This window comes from Lacerta agilis, chromosome 4, assembly GCF_009819535.1.
Source record: "Lacerta agilis isolate rLacAgi1 chromosome 4, rLacAgi1.pri, whole genome shotgun sequence".
Lineage (NCBI taxonomy): Eukaryota > Metazoa > Chordata > Lepidosauria > Squamata > Lacertidae > Lacerta > Lacerta agilis.
Genome location: NC_046315.1, coordinates 60,998,160 through 61,024,831, shown reverse-complemented (window position 1 = coordinate 61,024,831; position 26,672 = coordinate 60,998,160). Strand labels below are relative to the sequence as shown.

General features: G+C 50.6%; 1 protein-coding gene across 1 annotated transcript; it reads right to left on the bottom strand.

Moving 5' to 3' along the window:
- Nucleotides 1–1,057: 1,057 nt before the first annotated feature.
- ARX (aristaless related homeobox) lies at nt 1,058–14,510 on the bottom strand. The gene is made up of 5 exons (XM_033147223.1): nt 14,083–14,510; nt 12,149–12,854; nt 9,209–9,254; nt 5,952–6,289; nt 1,058–2,399 (listed from the first exon to the last, which is right to left on the bottom strand). Exons 1-5 carry the CDS (start codon nt 14,270–14,272, stop codon nt 2,159–2,161), a joined length of 1,521 nt encoding a protein of 506 aa, XP_033003114.1. The 5' UTR covers nt 14,273–14,510; the 3' UTR covers nt 1,058–2,158.
- Nucleotides 14,511–26,672: the final 12,162 nt, after the last annotated feature.

Below are 26,672 nucleotides of genomic sequence, written 5' to 3'. Positions count from 1 at the left end.
AGCCCACCTCCAGCCTAGGTGGTCAGATGGTGGTACAGGATGCACCGAGGCTCCTACCCTCTGGTCTAGCACGATCTCCCTTTCTTTCACCTTCTCTGGCTGGAGCAGCGGAGTTGTGGCACCTTCCCTGTCCTTTACCCCGCCCGCTCCTCTGGAAATGGCCGTGAGGAGACAGCTGCTCGCCTTGACCCAGTAGGCCTAATGGGGACGCCACATGCAAAGCCAGTGTGCAACATTCGGGATTCCTGTTGCTTTAGGCAGCGGGAAAGAAAAGAGGCGGAGGCGAGTCGCTAGATCTGGTCACATAAGGAACCAAACCATCTTGGCCATCAAAAGAATGAAACGGCGCAGAGGCGCTACCGCCACCCCCTTTTTTGTACTGAACGATCCTGCGCGCTTTTACTCGAAAGTCAGTCCTGTGTTCCATGAAGATTACTTTCAGGGTAGAGGGCACAGCACTGCAGCTTTACAGCACAAAATTCTGCCCCCGGAGGTTTGCTCCCAGTCATAAGTGCACAGGATGAGCAGCCTTGCAGTGCCACCCTATGTATGTTTACTCATCAGTCAGTCTCCTCTGTTGTCATTCCCTGGGAAATGGACATAGGCTACAATCCTACACCCGATTCCCTTTGAGAAAGCCCCAATGAGCTCAGTGGGATTGACTTCCCAGTAGATATGGAAAAGATTTGTGCTGCCAACCTGTTACCTGCCCACAGCTGTCAGCCTAAGCCTAGGCCAGCTTTTCACATCCTGGTACTCTCCAGATATTTTGGACTACAGCTCCCATGAGGGCACCAGGTTGGGAAAGGATGAGTGTCTTTTAACATTAAAACCAATTTGAGATAGGGGGGAAATAATATTGCCTAGAAAGCTTGTGCAAGTAATAAAATCTTTTCATTTTTTCGTTTACATATTTTTGAGGCATATATCAGATAAGTATCTGTAAAGCTGGAGAGTTCTTCCTCTGTAGCCCAATCAAGTCCTTGGTACCCTAACCCTCCCCCACCTTGGTGATGAAGCACAATTTACTTCCAATGACGCTGCATCTCCAGGTATCTTTTCAAATTCTTCATAAACGTATATATATATTTTATTTTCTATGGGTGACACTTTTCCACTTGGTCGCAAGGGAAAGTGAGAGCAATAACAACATTACACAAAAGCACTGTACCGACGCCCTGTCTCTCTCTCTTTTCATCTCTCTCTTCCTTTCTCTCTCTCTCTGGAACCTCTACAGTTAATAAGTTAAATAAAGGGTTTGTACATAAATATTTGTCTAGGGACCCTATGATATCTACAACACAGTAAGAATCTACAGAAATGACAAACTTGTACAAACACTACACAGAGTGCAATTGTTATATAACATTTCAAATATACAAAGCTCTGGGTTGCTGTGTTTCTTTCTTTTTTTGCTTTTTCTTATTTTTTAATAACAATGGTATGTACAGAGCATCACAGTTTAGTGACTTCTTTTTTTAAAACAGTCCATATTCTAGCACTGTTATTTTTCCCTTTGGTTTGCTATAAAACCCTTGGTTGGTGTGATGATAGGAGGACCCCTCCACACACAGACAAAAAAAAAGAAAAAAAGACCAGACTCTCTCCCCGACCCCACCCCGCTCCCCTTTTGCCTTATTAAGTGCACCGGTTCGTTTTAACACAGCATCGCATCATTGGCTTCCTTTTAGTCTGGCCCAAGCAGCATCCTTGGTTTCGACGTCCTCCCAAAGCTCCTCTTAAGATCGGCCCAGGGTGACAAGACTAGATGTGGCGAAGGGAGAGAGAGGGGCGTGGGCTGTGCCGTCACATCGTACCTGCCCACGCGCCCCGCTCCAAAAGGTCCTCTCTCCTTTCTCCTCCTTGGGATGTACTTGGGTGTTCAAGAAACGGATTGGCATTGGGGAAGGGGTGGCGGGTGCGTGGGGTAGTCCTAGCCAAGGAGCTTCTCCTGCTGAATGGCCCGAGGGAAGCTTTAATAGCAGGAGCCTGGCTTGTTCCGAGTACCGAACCGGAGGAGAAGCTCTCCGCCGCGGATCCTCTGTCTCTCTTTGTATGTGTCTGTCTGCTTCTCGTTCGCTCTCCCGTTTTGGTCTTGGGTTTCGCTCCTCCGCTAGGCGATCTCTGGCCGGCCTCGCCCCGCCCCGTCGGGGGCTGCTTAGCACACCTCTTTGCCCGTGCTGTTCCCGGGGAGGATATTGAGCTGCGTCAACTGCGCCGCGTGCTCCTTCGCCTTCAGCCGCAGCGCCGCGATGCTGGAGGCACGCCGGTCCGCTGCCGCCGTGGCCGGATCCGAGAGGCCGCCCGACTGCACGGCGCTCTCCACGGTCGGGGCCGGCTGGCGCAGCAGGGCGGCTGCGGTGGACGCGCTCGTCAGCGGGGCCATGGTGGAGAAGAGCCTGCAAGCCAAGAGGACACACGCCGGGCGGTCAGGGCCGAGCTGACTGTACGAGGCCTGCTAACCTCCGCGCGGCGCTTCGCAGAAACCTGGCCCGGACGAGGGGGTGGCGATCAGGCGACACCCCCAGAACCCCGTGTCACTAAAAAAGCGCGCGTACATTCCATCATCCGCGTCAGGCTGCTTTTAAGACGGGCCTGGGTGCTGCTGGACTCCAGCTCCCATCAGGCCCAGGTACTGGTTCATGGGCGTTGTAGTTCATTCAAGGGCAAACCCACTTTCAAAGGGAAGGGAACAGGTCGCCGGAGGACTCTCAACTTCCGCTTATACAATTTACGGCGGAGAGAGCCCAACCCGGGACAATCCGCATACAGTTGAGACTACAATTCCCACTACTTCTGAGTCGTCGCCAAGTTGCCTGGGGCTCATGGGCTTTGTCGTTCCACAACTTTATGGGGAGCGTCAAGTTGGCTACCCCAGAAATATAGGGCTGCGAGTGAGAGTGGCCAATCCCGACCTGGACAAATGTTGCAACAGCTGCATGCTCTTTGTGTATTTGATCAGTGCATTTATACCGCCCTTCACCCTGTTTGGATCCCGGGGCGGTGTGCAAAACAAGGTCCCGCCTCTGTTCCCCCCCCCCCCGCCTCGATTTGAATCCCGGGTTTTCCAAGGTTAAGGTCTGGCCGGTTCCTACTCGCAGCCCTTCTAGGGACAGCATTTCTGGCAGCATAAGCCAGGCGGGGTAGGAAGAGAAACCCCCGTCAACGAGATTGTCTTTAAGGCGCCTAATCCTCTCCCATTTGCTAGTGACAGGAGCACGCTGGCAGCCGACGCTTGAGCCTGCGACTTATACTGTGATCAGAGAGAATAATGGTGGTTGTTTTTTTTTAAAAAAAACTATTACTAATAAATACGTAGTAGTAACAATCGAGACTTTTAGGTGATGGCTCTTCTCCCCGCTCAAGTTTCCCTCTCCTCTCCCGCCACTTTCATCTTCCCCAAGCTACAGCGGTGGTTCTTTACGCATGTAATCCACGGGCTCTTTCTCCTTGTCCTTCACATTCGCTTCTCGGGCGCCCCTCCCCTTGCCCTTCCGATGTCTATATTTTCCTCGGCCCGCTTTATTAGAGGTCCTGGATGCCCGAAGCGGTGTCTGCCGCTCGGCTCCTTCGCGGGGCGGATGCCCACGCTCAGCAGGGCGCGCCGTCCCTGTGGATTTCCGCACAGTGGAATGCCAATTATTCTCCGGCAACCCTAGCATCCCGGCTCAATGACACAATCTTGGAAATGCCTTCCCCTCTAGTTTTCCTTCCTTACCTCTCCCCGGAGCAGCCGCTCTGAAGAGAGCAACTGACCCCCTTGACTGGCACGTCGAGATATACAGACTCTCCATTAACCAAGGAGGTGATTATTGACATCATCACGGCTAGGAATTGAACTGTGGGCCTGGAAGGCAACAGGGGCTACATAAGCCCAGAGCCGCCTAAGCTCCCGGACTGCGGGCGGGCTGGCGCGGGGAAGGCCTTGGGGAAGATTACTTGGGCGCAGGCGGGGAGGTCCCCCGACTCTCTGCTCCTGAAATTCTTCGCGCAGCAGCGCAGCTCAGCCCTTAAGTGGGACGGTCTGTATCTTGCGGCTCTCTTATAGGCTACGATTTCCGAGGGTTTTTTTTTATAAATACAAATAGCAAAAAGTGGAACCCTATATGCACAGTGGCTTGGCTTTTCGGAAGACAGTTTCTATGGAAGGTGGAAGCCTTCCTCAAACGCTTTCCTAAAAACTTTGCATTTTAAGAGCAAGATGGAAGCGCGAGGAGGAAAGTCTCTGCTTTCCTCTTCTGCTCCCTTCACTACTTGCTCGCTCTCTTTTTTCGTCGCATACGTATTTTGATCGCACAGCCTATTAGCCAGGTAGTTTAGTAAGCATTTTACAACTCATTTTTCAGTCTGATGGGGGGCGCAAGGGGAGGTGGCGCAAGGGCTCCGGCTGATGCAGCTAGAGAGAAGCGCTCCAAGTGTAGAATCACGGCGGCAAGTAGGGGGCGTGACAGCCGCCTGCCTGCCATGAGGGAAATTGAGTCACTCGGGGGCTTAGGGGAAAGGCAGAAACGCTTTCGTTGTAGCTGGGCGGCTCTCGCGTTCCCCCACTACACAAAACTAAATTTTACTTGGATTTTCCCCAACCCTCCTCCAACACATAATTGTGTTACGTGTCGTGTCGCCTGCGATGAATCTATCCCTTCTTTGTTCTCATCAGTAGAGACATCACTGCAGTTCTTTTGCCCTTCCATTTTCAACCTCTCTCCGGCTTCCATAAACCCCGACAATGCTTTTTTGTCTTTTTATAATTAGCTATTGACTTCTTTAATTTTTTGGTTATTGCTTAAAGAAAGGGAGCTGCAGTTTCATTTATTTTATACTTGACTAACAAGCCTGGTTTTCCGTTCACGTGTAAACTAGACAGGCTATACAGTATCTCTAGTCACTGCTGTGACTTTTCAGTGGATTTAAGTTGTCTTTATTCATTTTTAAATCCCTTTCTCAATTTCATTTTATGCCTTTCTGTAGGTCTAACTATTTAGCGTGGGATCAAATATCAACAAAGATGAAAGGTAAAATGAATATGTTAAAACGCACATAGACCATTTTAAAAGTTAAGATTATTCTAATAAACGGACTGTCATCCTATCACCTAAATAATACTATGTGGCCAAGCCATCTAGCTAGAAGAAAATCTTACCAGTACCTTCCAGCCAATGTGCTGAAGATCATAGTCTAAATGCAGATGCTAGTGATTGGCCTTTTCCTTCAAATTTATCTCTTTCCAATTAGGGAACAGGAAGGTACCATGAGCTTTGCACACCGTATTATTATTATTACTACTGTATTATTAATTATTCCCAACTCATACAAATTCCACATTCTAAAGACTTGGGAACTATACTTGCAGCCCAGAAGCAAAGTGACTGAACTATTATATCCTGTCCACGCATGGACATCTTTAGGCCATTGTCAGCACAAGGGAGGAACCTCTCCAGCGCCACCAAGCCCATAAGTGCGGGAGTTAGGCCCAGCGAACACTGAAAGGAACTTTTGAAGGTTCGAGCGGAAAACGTCTCAGGTCCTTTGAAGGTCTGAAACAGAAAAAGTTCCACCACTCCTGCACCAGGCCTAGAACACGACCAGACAGAGCCTGCTGGATGAGACCAATGAATGGCCCAAGATCTAGTCTAGTCCTGTGGGAGACAGAGCCACTCTCCCTTCCTGTGCCTTCAGAAGCACCGCTGCACCTTCCCGTGCGGCGCCCTCTGCGCAGAACCCGCGCCCAAATCTTTATAATACCAGGCAGGCCAAGATTTGCCTTCGCCATTCCTACCCTCAGGATTCCCTTGAGGCCACGCCCACTTTGAATCCGAAGCGTAAAGCCAGGCCTTACGCATGCGTACTCGGGAGGAAGCCCCGCCGCGGCACGTGCGCGCCTCGGTAACTGTCTGCTCGTCGACATAGCGCGGGGGGGGGGGGGGGTTAGGCTGCGCCTGCTTAAAGTTTACCTGCCGAAGGCGGGGCTGATGAAGGCCGGGTGTCGGAACACGGCCGCTCCCAGGAAAGTGCTGAGGCCTAGCGGGGTCCCGCCGGGGGGCAGAGCTGCCGAGCCGGGAGGAGGAGGCGGCAGGCTGGGGAAGGCGGCGGCGGCGGCTGCAGCGGCGGCGGCGGCCGTCCAGGCGGAGTCGAGAGCTGGGTGGTGAGGAGGGAAAGGACTAGCATCAAGGTAGGGACTGAGCGGGTGAGACGCCGACAGGGGCCCAGGGAAAGGCAGGCCGGGCGGGTGGCTCTGGGCGCCGGCCTTTTCCCTCTTCCGCCATTTGGCTCTCCGGTTCTGGAACCAGACCTGGAAGCCAAAACATAAAACAAGGGGGTGGGGGGGGCAAGGCGGTTAGTCAAGCGCAGCCCTCGCGGCTCCTCGGTAGCCCTGAGACGACGACGACGACGCCCCCTCTTCTCCCTCCTCAGGGAAGGCCCAGCGCTCGCTTCGGCGCCAAGGGACCCTGGCCTTTCTCTCTGGGCCTAAGCGCAGCGCACATCTTCGGGCTTCCGTGGCGGTTCTGGAGCAGGCATCGTCTGAAACTACCCAGCGCTCCTGCCTTGGGAGAGGACCATAGAGGCAAGGGAACCAAGGGGAAAGGGAGCCGAGGGCCTCTGGCTTGGCAAAAGAGCGCCCACCTCTCTGCGCCCACACCCCGTTTTGCGTTTCCTCCATGTCCTTCGCGCCTGCCGGGTCGGTGGGCGGGGATGTCGAAGCAAAGGGTTTGGGCAGAGGGGTGGGATGTTTCACTGCTGAGCATGCAGACCCAAAATGGGACAGAACTACGTGACAGTGACATCACAAATCAGTTTTCTCCCCGTCTTCCTTAGTGTCCCCCTCACGGTAGAAATTTAGATGGCAAGCTCATCGCTGGCAGAGACCTGCCTTTCCCTTCCCTTCTTTTCCCCTCCCCCCATAGCTGTCAACTTTCCCCCTTTTTAAGGGAAATTCCCTTATTCCGAATAGGATTCCTCGCAAGAAAAGGGAAAAGTTGACAGCTATGCCCCCCACCCCCACCCCGTCCCTGGGAATCTGTAAAAGCGCCATGCAAATAGATGGTGCCCTATTGGAAATAAAGACAATAATTAAACGCATCTTGTTTCGCTCATGCCTAGTGGTGACCTTAAAGTGGATCCAGCCCTCGCCCTGGCCAAGGCTGGCTTAATATAGATCTATTTATTCTTAAAGTGAGTGATCGATCAGCTTGAGCAGGCTCTGACTAGGCTGGGCTTCCTGGGCTACACACGCAACAGCTCCTTAAGCGGCTGCCTTTCTGTAAGATGCACCTTCATAATACAACCAATGCGACTGCATTCAAGCAACCTCGCCTAATGTTCTCCTGTTTTCTTCAAAAGCTTCCACGTATACAGCCTTTTCAGTGGGTTCTCCCCCCCCACACCCCGCCTTTTCTCAAATCCACTGTTTGACAGACAGTTGAATGTTTTCGCCAGCCACACACGCTAAACATCATGTTTTCTTTTATGACAATTTTAAACCCATGCCTTCTTAGCGGCACTTAAAAGGCTCTAACGCTAATTTCCCAGTCCGTGGAAATTATTTTTCATTATTATTATTGTGGTTATTACGCCATCTCCGCAGCCACCCACACTAAGAGCCGCCACCAGATCTCGGGGAGAACGCTCACATTTTGCAAAGAACTCTGGTCTTTTAGCACGGGGAGATGAAAAGCAAAAGGGGCAGCAATAAACAAGCTTCCCTCCCCTTTCCTAGTTATTAATAAAAACATGGAGGGGTTACTTATATATTCATATCAGCAATCGACATCTTTCTCCAGTTTTGGAGCCAAAGCACTGAAATACTACCGAAAATATATCCCTCTCCAAATTCGGAAACGGAATAAAAACGGGAGGGCTACTTTCTAAAATCTAAACAGATTGACAATGCCTTCCCATAGATGTATGCTCAGAAGTAAATCTCACCGAGTTCAATGGGGTTTACTCCCAGGTAAGGGTATATAATAGGATTGCAGCCTCGGCTTCCATAGAAGGCAATTATTTGGAAAAAGGGGGAAATTAGAAAGAGAGCCACATATTCGGGTGGGGGCAGGGAGACCGGGACCATCCTCTATCGTTTGTGTTGCTCGCCTCGCCTCTAGGAAGGTCCCAGCGCAGCCAGCCTAGGAGCTGCGGCTCAAGGCAGCGGCAAACGTGGCGTCTCGGCGCGTCTTTTCCGTTTCCAACTCAATTAGCAACTTGGCCCCACTGCAAATTCCCCCTCTCTTATTGAATTAATAAGTTTGAGTACACCCAAAGGTAAACCGAGGGGCTCTAATAATTCATATTCCCCTTAATTACATCTTCTCCACTGAATAGGGAGGGAAGGGAGTGCGAGAAAGAAAAGGGGGGTTGTCTCTGTCTCTCTCTTAGTTATTTAACTTTCCCACGACTCATTCCCCTGAGCTGAAAATCCTGATTTGCTGTCACATCTCTGTTTGACAATGGAGAAATGTGTCAACAGAAAGGAGGGGACCGGGCTCTTCATTAGCCTCTCTAATGCGAGAAGCTGTTGTGTATTAAATGAGCCATATGGAATTTATGATGCTTTCGCCGCGCCTGACTTTCAGTGTAAAGTGATTTGCGCGGAGGCAAAAGGCCGCCGCCATCTGTCGGGGGGTTGGCCGAAGAGGGGCGAGTGGAGTGCCTGGCTCTTCGCGCTGCGTAGCCTCCAGGCTCGGGGTGGGGGAGCAAACACCTTCTAATAGCATTGCACCGTCGAGCCAAAAACAAAATCGAGGAAATCAAATAGCATTAGCTGACTCTCTTCGGGCCAAGCGGAGAGGAAACCAAACAGCCCCTCCCTGTTTGCTCGAGCGCCAAAGTGCCCTTTGATGGAGGCCCGATGGGCCATTTGAGAGCTCAGGCAAATACCTGCTTCGCGCTGCGTTGGGCTGACAACCACAGCTAGTTCTTTCATCGGGGTGGGAGTGGGAAGTGGGCAGAAGGAAAGCTGCTGGGGGCTTGCTCCCCCCCCCCACAGAACCGGAACGAAATTAACTGGTTTCAACGAGGGAAAGGGCAGACTGGCACCCATCACCCAGCGTTTGGTCTTAATTTGGGGGCGCGAAGGGAGGAGCGAAGGAGCGAGCGCCTGTTTTGGTTCAGGGGTCTTAAACAATACTTCATCTTGCCCCCCCCCCATGTGCGGGGACTCCAAACCCGCCGAGAGAGCGCTCCCAGTCCACATCGCAGCTGACCCTGGACTCACCTGCACTCTGGCTTCGGTCAGATCCAGGCGCATCGCCAGCTCCTCCCTGGGAGGGAAACAAGCACAACAAGACACACAGTCAGGTGAGGCCCTGTGAAGCGGGGTAGCGGGAGAGAAAGGGTCCCGCAGCCCACCGCCTTGGTGAAGGCTACTACTACTACTACTACTACTACTCCTTCCTTCTTTGCCCATATAGGGGAGAGCCTTCCACATGCAAAGTCCCAAACAAGGCCAGTTTCCTGCCCTTCGCTCCAGTTCCTACTGGCACTGACGTTGGATCGCCCCGGAATGCCCCCAACACCCCCACAAAAATAATAATAGCCCAAACCAGGAAGCGTTTCACTCTCCACTTCCTGAGAAGGCTAGCTTGAAATCGGGTGCACAAAGCAGACTAGGGGGGGGGAAAACTCCCAAGTTTCTTGTTTTGATCTGCGTGCCCCAACCCCCCTCCCCCCAAAAAAACTTTCTCCCCCTTTGTTGTTACGAAGGGTGAAATGTTTGGAGGAAGTGAAAAGAGGAAAACTTGCGAGCGCGGGCTTTGACAGTCTGCTGGGAAGGGCCGCGACCCCGGCCAAGGCCCGGCAGCACCGCGCGCCGGAGCAAAGCTCCCCCCTCCAAACGCCGCGCCGCGGCACAGAGGAGATCCTTTGAGCTGCAACGCGAGCCCTTCATTGCGATTATTATTGCAACAATTAAGGCAAATCGGAAACCATTACTATGTTAGAAAACTGCTCATAATCTGTTTACCTCGAATATGAGAGCTCCCGGGATAATTGGCTCTCCCTCCGTTAGGAAGAAAAGCGCCGCGCTGGCCAGAGAGGGAGCCTGGCCGGGCTGGAGCGGAAGAGCCAGCTCGCCCTTGCCCAGCTCCTCCAGACTGCCAACTTTTTTTAAAAAAATATCTCCAGCCCGAGGGTCTGGCTCCTCACAGATATGGCCGCACCAAAGCCTCTGTGCCCCGATGTGCGCCATGGGAGGAGCGGCCTGGCTAAACCTTTCCAGCCTAAGCCGGCACATTCCACTTCAAAGACCTTTCCGAGCGAAATCGGAGCATACGCCGGCCGGGCTTCCAGGGGAAGGGCGCTCCCTAGGCCTGCAGTTGCCTTGAGTGGCTCCGAGGCAAAGCAAGGCAGCAGCTTTCGCTCAAGTCGGCAGTTCCGTTTCCTAAGCAAGGGGATCCCGGTGATTTCCTGTGCCACGCCGGCGAAGCTGCGTCTTAACGCCCGCTGGCTCCGAAGGAGATTCCAGCAAATGTGCCAAGAAATAAACGCTGCTTCCCATCCCATTTCTACGGAAATGCTCTTCCCCACCCCCATATTAGAGGCGAGGCGAGCCTTGGCTAACGACTAACAGTGCAATAAACTGAGTTACGTGGGTCTACTCGGAAGTAAATCCCACCGAGTTCAGTGGGCTACTCTGTTAAAATGGGGACCGGATTGCAACCCCAAAGAGGAGTAGAATATGGAAGGGAATTAGGGTAGCTCTTAATAAGAAGCCAAAACGAATCTCTGTATTATGAGGATCAGTACTGTAATTCCTTTCCTCTTGGTAAATAGCAAAACCTTTGCTACAAATATTGCTGAAAGCAACCCTTCTCGGATCCGGATGCGGTAAAAGGAATTCCTCGCAGAAGAGGCTTTGCAGCTCAAAACGAAATTCGTCTACTTATTGAGAGCGTAACCTCGTTAATAGCGTTATGCTCTCCTTTCCTTTTCTCCGGATTGCAAATGGGAGCGTTTTAGTAGTACGGGGAATCCAAAGAAAGGAAAGGATCTGAAACCGAGTGATTTAAAAACTAAAAACCCACAAAACCACTTAGGCGTAGACTTGCAAACAAAATGGGCATCTGCATTATTGTCATTTTCACTGCAATTAAGTTAGTCTCCCAAGCAGCTTCTAGTTAACGGGAGGCAGGGATTTCCCCCTTGAAAGCGCAAATGCAACTTGACACCGCTTTAATTCGGATCAAGTCTGATACAGCGCTTCAGGGGAAGACTAACAGCTCGGTTCCTTTCAAAGTAAGCGTTCCCGGTTAGGCTTCTGCTTCGAACCCCTGTAAGGAGCAGACCTCGGGGAAAGGCAGTGGATCAGAATGACTTTCTCCCTCCGGACTCCCCCCCCCTTAAAAAAAATCTTCCCCCCCCCTCTCTTTTTCTGGACGCTGCCCAGAAACGTCCTGAGCCGGCGGGCGGGCGCTTGGGGCTTTTGCCAAAGCTTTCCAAGCAAGCTGCCATCTCGTCCCATATTTTTAGCCTTCTCAAGCGGAATACTTTGATCTTTTCAAAACTATATCTATCTATATATACGCACGGGGCTTCCCTGCGGCAGGGCAGCGCTCCAACTTCCACCGAGAGCGCTGAAACTGATACCCGACAGACTAGCCGGAGGATCAAGGCAAAAATAGACCCTGGAGAGGGTTTGACAAAGACGCGGCCAAAACCCACCTCTAACCTGTCCTTGGCCGGCGAACTCAGGCTGAGCCACACAAGCCCCTCTCTCCTCTTGTCCTAAGGATGAGGTGTCTGGGCTTCTGAGGAGAGGGAACCTCAAAAAAAGAATGTATTTTTCCCCTGGACGCGGAATGGCTTGAAGAAAGCCCTGGGACACAACAGGGGGAGAAGGGAATTTCCCACCAAATCCTTTTCCCACCCCGTCAGTTTCACAGCTTCCCAAGTTATCCCCAGGCGCGCGCACTTTTTCTTGTGTACATTTATCCCAAAGTCCCAAGGCTTCCGATTCTTCCCGCAGACACCCCTCCACCGATTTTAATCTTAAGAGTTTACACTCATTGTCTCCTTCCAGCCCCGCCTAACTTGAGCGAAGAGAGGCCCTTTTGGGCCAGAGGAGCCGCACCAGCTCCTCGCTTTGGGCCCTGGAGACACGCGGAATCCCCAAGTTCGGCAGCTGCCCCCTCCCCTCCCAAGCCGCTTCGCCACCTACCTGGTAAAGACGTCCGGGTAGTGCGTCTTCTGGAAGGCCCTCTCGAGCTCCTCCAGCTGGTAGCTGGTGAAGGTGGTGCGGTAGCGGCGCTGCTTCCTCTTGAGCAGCCCCTCCTCAGAGTCGCTGCCGGCCGACAGGCACACGCTGTCCTCGCCGTCCTTGCCCTCCACCAACTCGTCAACGGGCAGCAGCAGCTCCTCCTTGGGAGAGCAGCCATCGGCGCCCTCCGTCCCCGGCGGCGCTCCAGGTCCCCCGACGACTCCGACGGGGCCCCCAGCGGCCCGCCGGGTCTCCTTGGCCTCGGCCAGCAGCTCCTCGTCGTCCTCCAGCTCTTCGTCCAGCTCCTCGGCCTCTTCCTCATCGTCGTCGTCCTCGTCCTCGTCGTCCTCCTCGTCCAGCAACTCGTCGTCCCGGCCGGGCCTGCCGTCGATGCCGCCGCCGCCTCCTCCTCCTCCTCCGCTGGACAGCTCGTCGAGGGCGGCAGCGGCCCGCGGGAAGGGCGCATTTTCCCGGTACGACTTGCTGCGGCTGATGCTGACCTGGGGCGCCTGGCTGATCTTGAGCGAGTCCCAAGACGAGGCGCCTGCCTCTACCCGCTCGGCCCTCGCCAGCAGCCGGCCCCCGCCGGGCCCGTAGAGGCGGCGCAGCTTGGGTGGCAGGTGCAACTCGGCAGCCTCGAAGCCCGCCGGGCTGCCCTTGGCCGGTCCTGCCGGGGAGACGAACACATACAGACACGCACCCATCACCGCACCGACTGGGCACATTTCGCTGCCGCCCGGCATCACGGGCGCCCAGCCGGGGGACCCTCGGTCTGCATCTAGAAACGGGTCCATGGACTCGGAGCAAAGGGCAGACCGTGCGTGCCCCCCTCCCGTGTAAATACACCCCCCCCATTTAGCCCAGATGCTTTCAACTTTCTAGGCGGGTAGCTGCAATTTTTTTTTTGCCAAACCAGGACGAATCTCTCCACGTCTCCCTTTCCCGTCCCGAGACCAAAATACTTCACAGGAAGCTCTATCAAAAACCACCCCAGTAGAAAATATACGGAAAGATAAATCTGAGGATTGTGTCTGGATGAAAGCAAAAGCTAACCGTTCTCTGCATTAGTTTTTATTGCAGCCACTTGACTTATTAACATTACTATTCTTTTAATGAATGCACTTAAAAGTCCCCTTCCTCCAGCCCACAATCTGACACCTGTCGGCTTCGTCAAAAGCATTTCCAGCGGCTCTGCCGGCACCCGAAGATTCCCATTAATTGGATGGAAGGCCGGAGAGAAAGAGGCTTAACATATTTTAAAACTCTGTATATGCGTGTTGGGGGGGGGGAATCGCTTTTTCTCTGCCCCCTCCAAACACATTCTACCCGGAGCCCCACTTCTTTACAACTCGGAGACCCGCCAAAGGACGCCCTATCTATTCGCCCTCCCAAGCAGGCCTGGCAGCGGAAAGGCGCCGCCGAAGCTGCGATGAAAAATACGCGCCAGGGACCTGCTGACTTGCCGCTGTTACTTGTCTTCCTTCACCCCACCTCCTCCGAAAAAGAAGAGGAGACCCCCATTTGGGGCACCACTTTCCCCTTCTTCCCAAGCAAACTAAATGCGACCCCGGGCGTGCCTGTGATGCAGCTGTTGGTGGGAGCCAAGAAAAGAGATCCCAAGAGTGGCGGGGAAGCGGAGTTCCAGTCAGTTTCTGTCCCCTAACCTTCCTGATCGCATGGGCGGTGGGTCGCCTGCATCTCAGGCCCACGCACCCATCCACCCCACTTGCAAGGGCCCCGGCCAAAGCGTGGGTCTCCGCGCTCTAGGCCCGCTCTCCAGGCGAAGGATTTCCGCGGAGCTCGCTGGAGCTGCCCGGAGAAGCAAAGTTGCCTGACAGGCCGCTTGCCGCCTCGCCTGCCTTTCTCTTTCCTCTCCCACCCTCGGCTCGGCTTACCTTGGCCTGCCTTGTCCTCGATCCTGCCGGCCAGCGGAGCGAGGCTGGGCGCTGCTCCCAGCAGCCGCATCTTGCACGGGCTCCTCCGGCCCAGGATGCTGTCGATGCAGTAGGACGAGAGCAAAGTTGGCGATTTACTTTTGCATTCGGGCCTGTCGGAGCAGCTCTCCTCTTGGTATTGGTTGCTCATGGCTTTGGCTTGCTCGCCCCTCCCGCGCCGCCGCGTCTGGTCGGGCTCCGGGTGGCGGCGCGTGTGGGCTCCGGGCTCTGGGCTGGGCTGGCACCCCTCCCCCCACCAGGCAACGGCAGCAGCGCCGGCAAAGTCGCCCCTCTTCCTGCCCAGGACACTGGGAACAAGTGTAGCGGCTGAGCCGCAATAGCTTGGCTCTTGATTCCCTCTCCTCCACGTGCTGGGAGCCGCGCTCTGATTGGCTCTCTCCAGAGGCTGGGCAGCCTCCGGCTCCTAGCCAAAGGGAAAACGCGGTCCGGAATCCAGAGAGGGGAGGGGGCAGGGAACGGAAACGGGTTGCTTGACAAAAAGTTGGCAGACTAACTTTCCCTGCCCAGACCTCGTCCTTGCTGGGGCTGAAGGACAGGAAGGAATCTGGCGAAGGTCATCTCGTTCAATTCCTCTTCCTTGGAAAAGTTTCCTGCCAACTTGACATCTCCAGGGACAATGAGCCCAAATAACCCAGACTATATAGAGTCTTAACTATATTAAATAGGAAACGGAGTCTTAACTATGTCATATATTCGACCGATCTTCCCAAATAACTTATTGTTCCATTCAAGAAACAGCCCTCCTCCCCTAATTTTTTTATTTTAAAAGTGAGATGTTGGGCATTATTAAATTAGTGAGGGATTAATTGGATTAATTATTACTGCATTCCGTTAGTGCTGATCTTCATCAGGGAGTTCTATAATTTTTTATACAAGTGCTGCCTAAATAGAGCACAGATCACTTCTGTCCTGAACTACTTGGAAGTAAATCCCACTATGTTCAATAAACCTTACAGTGTGTGTTTAGGATTGCAACATTAATACAGAACCTGTGTGGGGGTATCTGTACATCGAGTGTGTGCACATACGCATACATTCATGTATAAAAATACAGATCTCTCTCTGCAGCTAGAGAGAAATATTAAAAACACATGAGACTGTTTATCAGAAAAAGTTCGTTCACCAACAAATTGGTACAGATTAATTTACAATGGTGGCCCGTGTAGAAACACATTTTGCGTACAAATTTCGATTTATCAAACGATTAAAGTGAATTGGTACAGAAAAGCCCACCAGCACGAGCGGGTACGATCACAAAGGAATTTTCAAAAGGACCTAATGGACTTTCCTCGGGCGATTCCTCGTTATTTATTCAATCTAGGGTCGTTATGGCTTTGTTTTGTTCGTTTGGCTGTTGCTGTTGTTGTGGATCCAGTATACTTTCAAATGCAAACCGACCAAGATCCCAGAAGAATCCTGTATTTGCCTTCAGAGTGAAGACAGGTCTGTGGCAGATCAGGGATTTGACTGGAATGAAATGGGACCAGACGAGATCAAAAGGATTCTGAGTGGCTGGGACTGAGTCAAAGGCTGAAAGCCTCGCCTGAAGCCGGGAAGGTTTGGCCGGCTGCGAATGTGATGCATTAAACTCGGGACTATCCTCCAGCAGCCTCTCTCTTTTGAAACCAAGTGAGCTAAGGATGTTTTGTTGCTTCCACTGGCACCGGCCTCCTCCAACAAGAGGATAAAAGTGTCAGGTATCTGATCCTTCCCAACGATGGTGGCCGTCCCTAAACCACCCTGATTTCTAGATCCATTTCATTGTCGTTGTTGCTACTTCAAACAAATATTTTGTCAGGGAGAATTTCTCCTTAGTGTTAAAGCTCGTTCAAAACTGGGGAATAACCCCACGTTGGCATCAGTGGGCCTTCTTTGGTAGGCAGATGCAGATGTGTAACCGTCGGAGGGCCAGGATCGGGGCCCAATACCGCCGTGTGCTCCGTTCTGCTGCTTCTGAAATACGAGATTCCCCACTGCCCTGCGAAGGCAGCGTGAACAGTGGAGGCAGAGCGAGGGAGCAAAGAATGGTTAATTTAAAAAAACAAAAAAACAAAAATCCAGGTTTTGGACAAGGGGAATACTCCAGGCCTGATTTTCTTTCTGCTCAACTTTCCTCGTTTGAACGTGTCAAAGAAATTTACAAAGGCATCTACTTGAATCGCTTACACTGGGTATTTAAAAATACAAGGATTTATAATTGGGATCTCTCTCTCTGTCTCTCTCAAACTGTAATAAACATCTGGATAACTCTTTCAAATGCTAATGTGCCATCGACGTTCCGGAGCTGCCTTGGCAGAAGTGTTTCACCCGCCACTGGAGACGGAGGGAAAAAGGGGCTGGGAAGCGGAGCGGGGCGCCTGTTCCCGGAGGGGGGGGGAGCCTCCGCACAGGAGCGTCGTCCCACAACGGGGCCCGGCTCTCGCAGCTCGCCCCCGTTGCTTTTGCCCTCGTCCCACTTCTCCTCACAGCGCGACACTTGCTGTAGAAAGGAAACCAAACAGGCTTTCCCTCTGGTTGAGATGGCCCCCTCTTCTCTCGCCCTGGGGATGGCAGAGTTTTAAGAAGACCATGAGGATGGGGAGCATTTAAAGAAACATGAGACCACCCTTCGTCTTAGTCTCTCGCGATCCTGGTCTTCCCACCCAAACGCACCCGAACAAAAAGCAATCAATGAATAAAATAAGGTTGACTTTACTGCTTCAAGACTGGGGTGGGAGAGGAGGTCTTTATTAACAGGAATAGTGTTTTTGTTTTTTAAGTAGCAGCAGCAACAATACTGATGCGGATGATGATACCAACCACAAGATGATAATACCAACCACAAGAGCAACAGCTACAATCGGAGTTAATCCCAGGGCAAATGGGGGCGCGGAGAGGAGGACTAAATCAAGAGGATGGGACTGGAAGAGCCAAATCCATCCGGAAGGCAACCCTCCTTGGGAAACCGATCGCGACTTAGACAGGGAATTTTATTGTTTTGGCCAACCCAAGAAACCAACCGAGGTGCCTGGCCACCTATTGGAAGGGCAGGGAAAACCCCGACCGAGCAATTCCCGCAGCAGGTTGTGCCTCTCTCCGCCTGCGCCTCCTCCAGCCCTGAAAGATGCCCCAACCAAACCAGGCAGAGGAGCAGTTGTGCTGGTTGGCGTAGCCACTTTAGCTCCGATGCGACACCCTCCCTCTTTCCCTCCTCCTCTGTGTTGGGTTCGCCTTTTCCTTGGCACAAACCCGCCCGAGTTGGGGACGAGTAGTGTGGTGCTGTGTCGGAGAAGGAGAGGAGAGGGAAAGACCCGGCCTTTCCGCAAGCCCCACTTTACCCGGAGATGCTCTGTCCCAAGAGGTCTCGTTTGGCTGGGCGACGCTGGGCACAACACGTCTTCTTGGCTCAAAGCCGCCCGCTTCTCCCCCTGAGTCTCAGACAGACTGGGGAGAAATCGTGACCTCGCAACCTGAGGAGACTCGCTCCTCGGCATTCACTCGCCCCATTTATTCAGATACGCCTTCGCTTTCTTCGGAAAGCTACCGGTACTTGGACGGAGGGACCCGAAAGTCCCTGGCAGGGGGGCTCTCCACAATGGCTTCAGTCTTAGAGCTCCTCCGAGGTCGATTTAAACAAATGGATTGCAGTTGAGCTGCAGATCTGGGTAACCTTAAGCAGCGCTTCCACTCCCTTTTTGATGGGAGCCTAAAACAAACAAACAAACAAACAAAAACACCCAAGCAAAATATACCCGGCTCTGTTTGACCGTTTTTAAGGAACCATGGTTGTAGTAAGAGAGCGAGAAAGTATAGCTGGAAAGTCGTGCGCTCTTCTCTTTTCAAGACCAACAAGGTTCTCAACTCAAATCAGCCAAAGGAAACGAAATCTCGGCGTGTGTATGTGTGTGTCTGTTGGTACAAAACTGACGTCGTTTGCACCGGGTTTGCTCTCAGTAGAGACGAAGCAACCGTTTGCATGCCACTAATAAATTGATGGCTTTTCTGCGTAAATAGGACTGGGTGTGGCACTTGATCTGGTATGGACTTTTAAATGCACCCCTCCACCCCAAATCTGTCTATGGAACTCTTGATCCCTCCCCCCAGACCCATTTCTTCTTGGGGAAGGGTAGCTAAGCCCCATGACCCATAGTGGGGTTTCGCTCCAAATCCTTGGAGGGAAATGGGGGATCCTTCCCGGGCTTGGTTCTCGTCAGAAGGGCGAGCAAGCTTTTTGCCGCCCAGATCCTCCGTTCCCTGTGCCTCCTCTCCCCACCCCAAGCCTTGCCAACTTCGATGCCCCATCGAAACAAACGGGGTCCAGCTGCCACTGGGCCTGGTCCGGGCTGCTCAGAGGCTGAGGGGGATTCTTGCCTGCTGTCTGCACTACCGATCTCGCCTCCGCGCGCCTTTGCGTTTCCTTGGCTCTTTTTTGTCTCTCCCCCTTCTCTCCTTAGCCTTTTAAATAAAAACAAACTTCCCTTCATTGATGGTCTCCCTTTCCCTGTTCTCTCCTGCAACCTGCTAATTTCACACCGGAGCGCCCTTGTTTCCGGGCTCGGGGGAAGCGAGGGAGCGAGAGAAAACAACAATAGTGCAATGATCCAAAATGATACAGTCGAATTATAGCAATTAGAGTTCTACTTGGAGGAGAAAACCTTGCTGAGATCAGCCAAACAAACGGACGCCTTGTAAGGATAACAAGCTTTGGGGAGTGACAGGCAGCGCTGAGAAAGGCAGTAGGGCGCCCGCCGGCAGGTTTCCTTCACACCCCCAGCTCCACTTTCCTCTTCCTTCCAATCTGCCAGGATTCACCTCATGGAATGGGGCTTCCCACTTCAGCTCTCCCCCTAATATGCTCACAGGAGGCAGGAAAATGGGATCCCTTCTTCTCTCCTCCCTTCCATCTGAGGCTGGCTTCTTCTCTCCTACCCTCCTCTCCCGTTGTACTTGGCAGGGCGCCTCTGTTTCACCGCGGAAAGGCTGGCAAATAAGGCTAGCATCCGTGCGCCTCGCTCTCCCGCGGGGCCAGGATGTGTCCGAGCGGGCCGCGGAAAAGCAGCGGCATGGAAAGCCAAGCCTCGGCTGGGCCCAACGCAGGGAGCTTTGCCAGAGCACCACTGAAAGCATGTCAGTGATACGCAACGGCATAGATTACCTTGCAAGTTGCAAGCCCAACTATGCACCCACCTATCCATCTAGCGACCGATCTCTCACAGCAAACGGATTTTGGGCTAGTGGGGGGAGCCTTCGTTATTTCAATGCTGTTTTAGACAGGCCTCTCTTGTCGGATGGTGAGAAGAAGCGAGGCCTGAACTTTGAGTTAGGCTAGACCTCTCCACCGCTTGCCTCTGGAACAGGTTGGGTCGAAACCTGGGGGGCTTCCAGGGAAAGTTGGGTGGTGCTAAGCTCTGATCAAAAAGCTCTGCAAATCGTAGGAAGTCATAACCGACTGAGGACTACCTGCTTCAGTAGGATTCCAGCATGATAGGTTCCTTCTGAATCCAGGTCAAGTGCGCAGCAGGTCTCGGCTCTGGTGGCGGTTCACTTTCCTCCTGGGAAAGTATTTGCCCGTTGGCTCCTTGGACCAAGTCGGAAGGGGTGGCGATGCCGTTGGGAATGTTAGGCCTTGGGGTACCTCGGAGCGCCCCTCCTACTTGACGATGTATGGACTGCTGTCGGAGACGAAGAAGACAACGGGCTCCCCTGGAGTACCGAGTGGACCGGATACCTGAGCTATAGGTGTTTCCAGGCAGGCCCATCGTTTACACCAGGGGCATGGAGGGTGGCAGTGGAACCAAGGAAAGGAGAGGGATGTAGCCGGGGTGCCAATGGCTTTGCAGTTGTAAAAGGGATCAATAAAGTCCACGTGCAGAGGGAGGGGTGTTATGACTCCAGAATGGTACCAGACTGCTTTTCCTTCGTAATTCCAAGCACATCGGTCCACTCTGGGAGTATGCCTGCCTGCCATTCTCAGTGCAGCCCAGTCCTTTGCTATTCCACTTTACGCAACAGAGCCATGGGCGGAGGCGGGGGGGGGGGGGCGCTGCCCTCCATTAAAAAAAAATCAATAAAATACATAGCAAACTGAGGTTCTGCCACGCCCAAATCCTGGCCAAATCCATCATCTGTCCCATTTAAGCATCGCTATTCCACTCAATACATCTTCATTTCTCGCTCGTTCCAACCCGAGCAATCTGAGACAATTGTCACTCCATTCTAGACACTTTTATGCCGGGATCTTTCCTCGCTGCTTTGCTGGGTTTTAGTATTCGGAGCGCTTTCCTTCCTCTCCGAGCTTTTCAGTGGAATCAAACAGGCCCGCAGTTTAACACGAGGGCCGTTCCATTAAGCCTCCCTTTCCGTGTTGCTTTGCGCTTGCTGCCTCAATCAACTTTATTACCTGTGTTCGCTTTTAATAGGCCTACGGAATGGAAAACACCTTTGGGACCTTTTCCGTGGTCCAGTTTTTAGAGGTCCGGGCGTTTCTTAGATGCACGCGTAGAAAGGGCCCACGCGCATCCTTTGCGATTTCATTGCAACACCGCTTTTTTATGTAACCACTGCAAATGTTCCAGTTTCTTTCATGTTCGTTAATTTTTCCTATCACCTCGTTTGGTATCATCTCCCTTCCTCCCCAGCCCCACGTGCCCTTTTTAGAAACCCCAAACAGTATTCCATATTGTGCTTCTGCTGAAACTTCTGCGGGGGATCTTCTGTAAATCACGTGTCAATTGCCTGTCCGCAGGGCCAGGGGCAGTGGGGACTCCCATCGACTGGTTCGGTTGCTTTCGGCCAAGAGGAGATATGTTTGCCCTCTAGTGGACGCGCAGAACTCCAACCTTTCAATCTTGTCGCGTTCTTATAGGACGGAAGTACCGGTAAACCACGGTGGCTTTGTCTGGAGAAAGAATAAAAGGCAGGAGATGAGAAAGAAGCCAGTTTTAACATGTCTGTTAGGCTGCCTATTTGCCTAAGGGTTGCAGTGTCAGTTCGAGTGGATAAGGATAAGGCAGGTTCAGATCCCTGCTTCTACATAAAGCTGATCTAATATTTCATTTTAACCTCCCCAAACGCTAGTAGTGAAAGTGAGATGTAGTTTGTTGCAGGAAAGCTAATAATCAAATTATGTCTCAAGTAAGGCTGGCATCTCTTTTACTGAAATCAAGGAATTCCATATTTTCTAATTTGTTTGTTTCATATTAACCATTGTGATATAGCTGCTTTATAAACAATTCAGGAGTCACTCCAAGAAAATGTTTGGACAATCGTTTTCCTCCAGGAGCCCAACATCGCCATTCCGTCTAAAACAAATCTTCCCAATTTGCGTTGGTTGCCTTCTCCAGAGGCAAGTCTCCTTGCCTAATTCTCACAAAGTGGAGCGACTCTTTAGTCGCCTAGACACAGGAGGTCTTTCCGTGAAGGAACATGCAAGGAAGAATTGCTTCTGAAGAAGGGGGGGGGTATAGAACCCAAATGTGTTGGGCTCATTTCAATTAACTGTTTTCTAGCACCTATTGAAGCCGTCTGTTTCCTGGTCTTTGGTGGTAACTCACCCTAGTTAATGTTCAGAATTATCCTCTCTAAATCAATGGAAGCAATCCCCAGAATTTCTATGCAGTGAAGGAGAGAAATACAAGACAGTATTGAATGCAGTGTGTGAACATTCCATATATATGGCCAGTTCACTCATTCTACATGATGAATTACCATTGTTATAAACAATTTAGCTGGTGTTTTACATGCTTGCTTAAGGTCTTAAAGGTGATTGGGCTGTGGTGGAAATGATATTGCATTGGTTCTTACAAGGTATAAAGTGTAGCTACAACAAACACTTAAAACACACTGTTTTGTTTTAATTTCATTTTGAAATTTAATGCTGATTCTGCCCAAGCGTGGGGTTTTGAACCTTGCTGTTAATTTTAGCTACATTCTCCAAACTGGCTTGTGACTGGCAACAGTTGTCCCTTCATGTAGTTTATGTTCTTTGGGGCTTGAGGTAAGGTAAAGGTAAAGGTAAAGGTAAAGGTAACCCTGACCATTAGGTCCAGTCGTGGACGACTCTGGGGTTGCACACTCATCTTGCTCTATAGGCTGAGGGAGCTGGTGTTTGTCTGCAGACAGCTTCCGGGTCATGTGGCCAGCATGGCGAACCACAGCAGCACAGGGAAATGGCTTGAGGTACCAGATGTAATAGAATTGGGCTTGGCTAGCAATGGCAGATTTGTCTGGAGGAGGGCCAGAAGCTGCACATTTGAATATTGGTACTAGAGATCTCATCTCAAACTTGGGAGGGGGGAGGCTAGTGTTTGTGCTACCGCTCTAGCTCTTTAAACAAAGAGGAAACAAATTGTGGGGAGACACAAAGGAGGAGAGGGATTTTTGGTTTCTAAAGAGCTAAAGGAGGGTCTAGAGGTGGACCAAGAAATTAAATGGAAAAAGACATGGAGAGAACACAAGTCTCTGGAAAACAGGCACTGAAAAAGAAGCATTTGATATGCCTTTGCATCTCAAACGTTTTTGAAGACAGGTTTATTTCCATCTCTATGGTGAGCTAATTGTATAATAGACCAAGTAATTATATAATTTATTTCCTATTCCTGTTTTAAATATCTCAAGGAATTGGGATGCTGCCTTTGGGGAGAGTGCAAAGAGTAAGGCATAAAGGTTATAGCTAATGAGCTATCTGTAATGAAACACTGTTTGTGTTTTGTCTGTGTGTGTGTGTGTGTGAGGTTACAAGTCTTAAACATGGTTACCAATGGTGCAAGTAAGCCTGAAAAAGAAATGAGTAGATTTACTGTTATGTTGCTGAGGTATAGTTTCTTGATAAATCCTTGGCTCTCAAAACAGAGTTTTCCAGGAAATCCATCATAGGTAACAAGTTGATGAAGACATTTCCTACATTGCTTGCAACACTAAGGCCTCATTCAAACTGTGGTCCTTATCAAACAACCTGGTATGGGACCATAATGGGATGTGGGTGGCACTGTGGTCTAAACCACAGAGCCCAGGGCTTGCCGATCAGAAGCTTGGCAGTCACGGGGTGAGCTCCCGTTGCTCGGTCCCAGCTCCTGCCAACCTAGCAGTTCAAAAACACATCAAAGTGCAAGTAGATAAATAGGTACTGCTCCAGCAGGAAGGTAAATGGTGTTTCTGTGCACTGCTCTGGTTTTGCCAGAAGCGGCTTAGTCATGCTGGCCACATGACCTGGAAAAACTGTCTGCGGACAAATGTCAGCTCCCTCGGCCAGTAAAGCGAGATGAGCGCCACAACCCCAGAGTCATTCGCGACTGGACGTAACTGTCAGGGGTCCTTTACATTTACCTTTTTATGGGGCCATAACAGCTTCCCTGGTCCATGGGGTCACGAAGAGTCGGACACAACTGAATGACTGAACAACAACAACAACAACAACAACAACAACAACAGCTTCATAAGAGTTGGTCCCCTTTCTAGTCATTTTGAGCATCTTCAAATGGGAGAGAATGAAGGTGTGTTTGCCATGCTAGTTGGGGAGTTGGAATCCAACAACCTCTGGAAGGCCACAGGTTAGACACACCTGCTTGTAGACAGCCCCCTCACATTACTGCAACCTTTCCCTATTTGACTGTTTGATGTCACATTGACCAATATAAAGTAAAGCTGTTATTAACTGTCTCTTTGAGTTTATTTCCCCTCTTGACATTGTTTTGATCTGAAGACAACCAATTTAAAAGGAAAAATCTGTTGCGTTGGGAGAGATTGTGAGAAATATTAATGTAAGAAGTAAGGTTCCCCCACCCCATCCTCCTGATTCAGGTGGTGTGATTCAAGTTTATATTAGTAGAAAAAGGAGTTACAGAGGTTATAAATGATGTTCCCAAGACAGGCTGTAGTATTAATAATAGTATTAGTAGTATTTCCGACCCACCCTTCACCATAAGGGCTGGTTACAACAATTTAAAAATACAATGTTAAAAACAGTTAAAACAAATTATATTGCTTGAATGCAGGGCTGGCCCAAGACAAGGACAAGTTGGCACCTAAGGCAAACCACAACATGGTGCCCTTCTAGGGAAGAAAGGGTGAATGAAGATCTATATCAGCAATAAGGGGGGGAGGGCAATAAAGACTTACATCAGGAACAAGTGTGGGAGGAGACCAGCAGTGTCTCCTATTTGCCAAATGGCCACTGTAGAGGTGGCATGGGGAGGGGGGAGGCTGCTGAGGAGGCAGCAGATCTGACCTCTAAGGAGTGCTACACAGCTGTTGCTGCTACCTCACTAGCAGCAGTGGGTGATGCATTATTTGGAGGCCCAATCTGCTGCCCTTGGGTGAGCTGGCCCTGCTTGAATGTCAGATACTTTAGACTGCGATCCTGTAAACACTTACTTGGGGATAAGTCCTACTGAATTAAATGGGCTTACTTCTGAGTAGACATTCATAGGATTTCACTGTTAGCGGGTGGCCTAAAGTAAACTACCCTAAGAGACAGGTGGGTAGCCGTGTTGGTCTGCCATAGTCGAAACAAAATAGAAAATTCTTTCCAGTAGCACCTTAGAGACCAACTGAGTTTGTTCTGAGTTTGTATCTGAAGAAGTGTGAATGCACACGAAAGCTCATACCAAGAACAAACTCAGTTGGTCTCTAAGGTGCTACTGGAAAGAATTTTCTATTTTGTTACCCTAAGAGAGATATATCAACATTGAATTCCCCACAGGCTTAGCTTTCTCCTTTCCAAACTATGTTCTTTACATGGCTCTTCTGTGACCTATTGCATCACGTTTTTGCTTTAAGCTTCTTTATAACACTACTTCTGATCTCCATTTACTCTTGACATTGTTCCCTGCACTCTCTTGACAATTCCTGGGTCTTTGTCTGCTTTCTTTGTAGCTGTCATATTTATCTCTCATGTGCTTGTGATAGGGGAATTTTTTACTATTACAGGTTATAAGACAAGGATGTTTGCTGTCACCCCACTTATTTACACACTGCAAAGAGCCTTTGGTGATTTCAAATGGAAGTAATCCAAAAATCAAGGGCATTTCTGCAGGAGATGAAGAATTAAAAAAAATGCTGTATTCCAATAATCTTTTAGATATTGGCATTCACCGGTAGCTAAATATAGTAAGATCTCAGTGTATGAAAAACAAGGGACGGGGAAGCAGATTTGTTTGGAATGTAACATATTTGGGTGAAGAAAGGAATCATTAAATATTTACGAATTTTTTATGAAATTTGTTCAATAATCATCTCTCAGTTGTCACTGGAGCCCTAATAGCTATGGGTTTTGGGGGGGGGGCGGGGGGAAGGCAGCTACTGTACATAAAGGCACATTCCCAGCCACATCAAGACAGAGGGGGAAAAGCATGTTTGTCTGAACTTGTTTAAGGATGCCACCATTTGCATCACACCAGTTAAATGTGCATATAAATGGCAATGACATATGTACGGCCATCCTATGTATTTGTGAACTGTGATGCAAACTTGTGCATGATTACTCAGACATACACCCTGTTGTATGCACATAGGACAGATTCTGCACATACATTTATAGGTGTCTATCACATTGCTGGAGGGACGCAGGTGGCGCTGTGATCTAAACCACTGAGCCTAGGGCTTGCCGATCGGAAGGTAGGCGGTTCAAATCCCCGTGACGGGGTGAGTTCCCGTTGCTTGGTCCCTGCTCCTGCCAACCTAGCAGTTCGAAAGCACGTCAAAGTGCAAGTAGATAAATAGGTACCGCTCTGGCAGGAAGGTAAACGGCATTTCTGTGCACTGCTCTGGTTTCGCCAGAAGCGGCTTAGTCATGCTGGCCACATGACCCGGAAGCTCTACGCTGGCTCCCTCAGCCAGTAAAGAGAGATGAGCGCTGCAATCCCAGATTTGTCCGTGACTGGACCTAACCACCAGGGGTCCCTTTACCTTTATCACATTGCCCACTTACAGTGGTGAACATTGGCATATTATCCTCTTGAGACATGCAGGTGCAAAGTAGCTATGCAAAGCTCCTACCATGTGGAAAAACCTGTCTGCTCTATTAAAAAGTAAAAACTGAAGCCTAATTCGATGACAGTAGAATTACAATCAGTTAATCCCTCCCACTGCCATTCTGGAATATTTTCACCAATTAATCCAGAGGTCCTAATTCCAGAACCATCTTGCTGTGGCAAGGAGATTTGATCCTAAAAGGGATTGCCAGCTAAGTTGACTTGCTCTGCCCTGTTGTTCTACATCAGGCTTCGTCAACCTCGGTCCTCCAGATGTTTTTCGCCTACAACTCCCATGATCCCTAGCTAGCAGGACAGGGATGATTAGAGTTGTAGTCCTAAAACATCTGGGGGATCGAGGTTGAGGAAGCCTGCTCTACATAATTGTTGCAATACAAATCTCTGCTTGCAATCCAACAACTACTAAAGAAGATGGGAAAGTGATCTGAAATAATATGATAATGTAAAGCTGTCTTGGCTGTGTATTATTTTCTTCAAGAAAAGAAGCGTATTGCTTAAAATTCCATTTTATTTTAAATACACTGTGTTTATCATTTCTAAGTCACTTCTTAAAAGTTGCCG

Coding starts and splice junctions, on each gene's coding strand:
- ARX (XM_033147223.1), bottom strand. CDS start 14,272: ATGAGCAACCAATACCAAGAGGAGAGCTGCTCCGACAGGCCCGAATGC. Junction 12,855..14,082: donor CGAGGACAAGGCAGGCCAAG/GTAAGCCGAGCC, acceptor TCTCCCCGGCAG/GACCGGCCAAGGGCAGCCCG. Junction 6,290..9,208: donor TGACCGAAGCCAGAGTGCAG/GTGAGTCCAGGG, acceptor TTTGGCTTCCAG/GTCTGGTTCCAGAACCGGAG.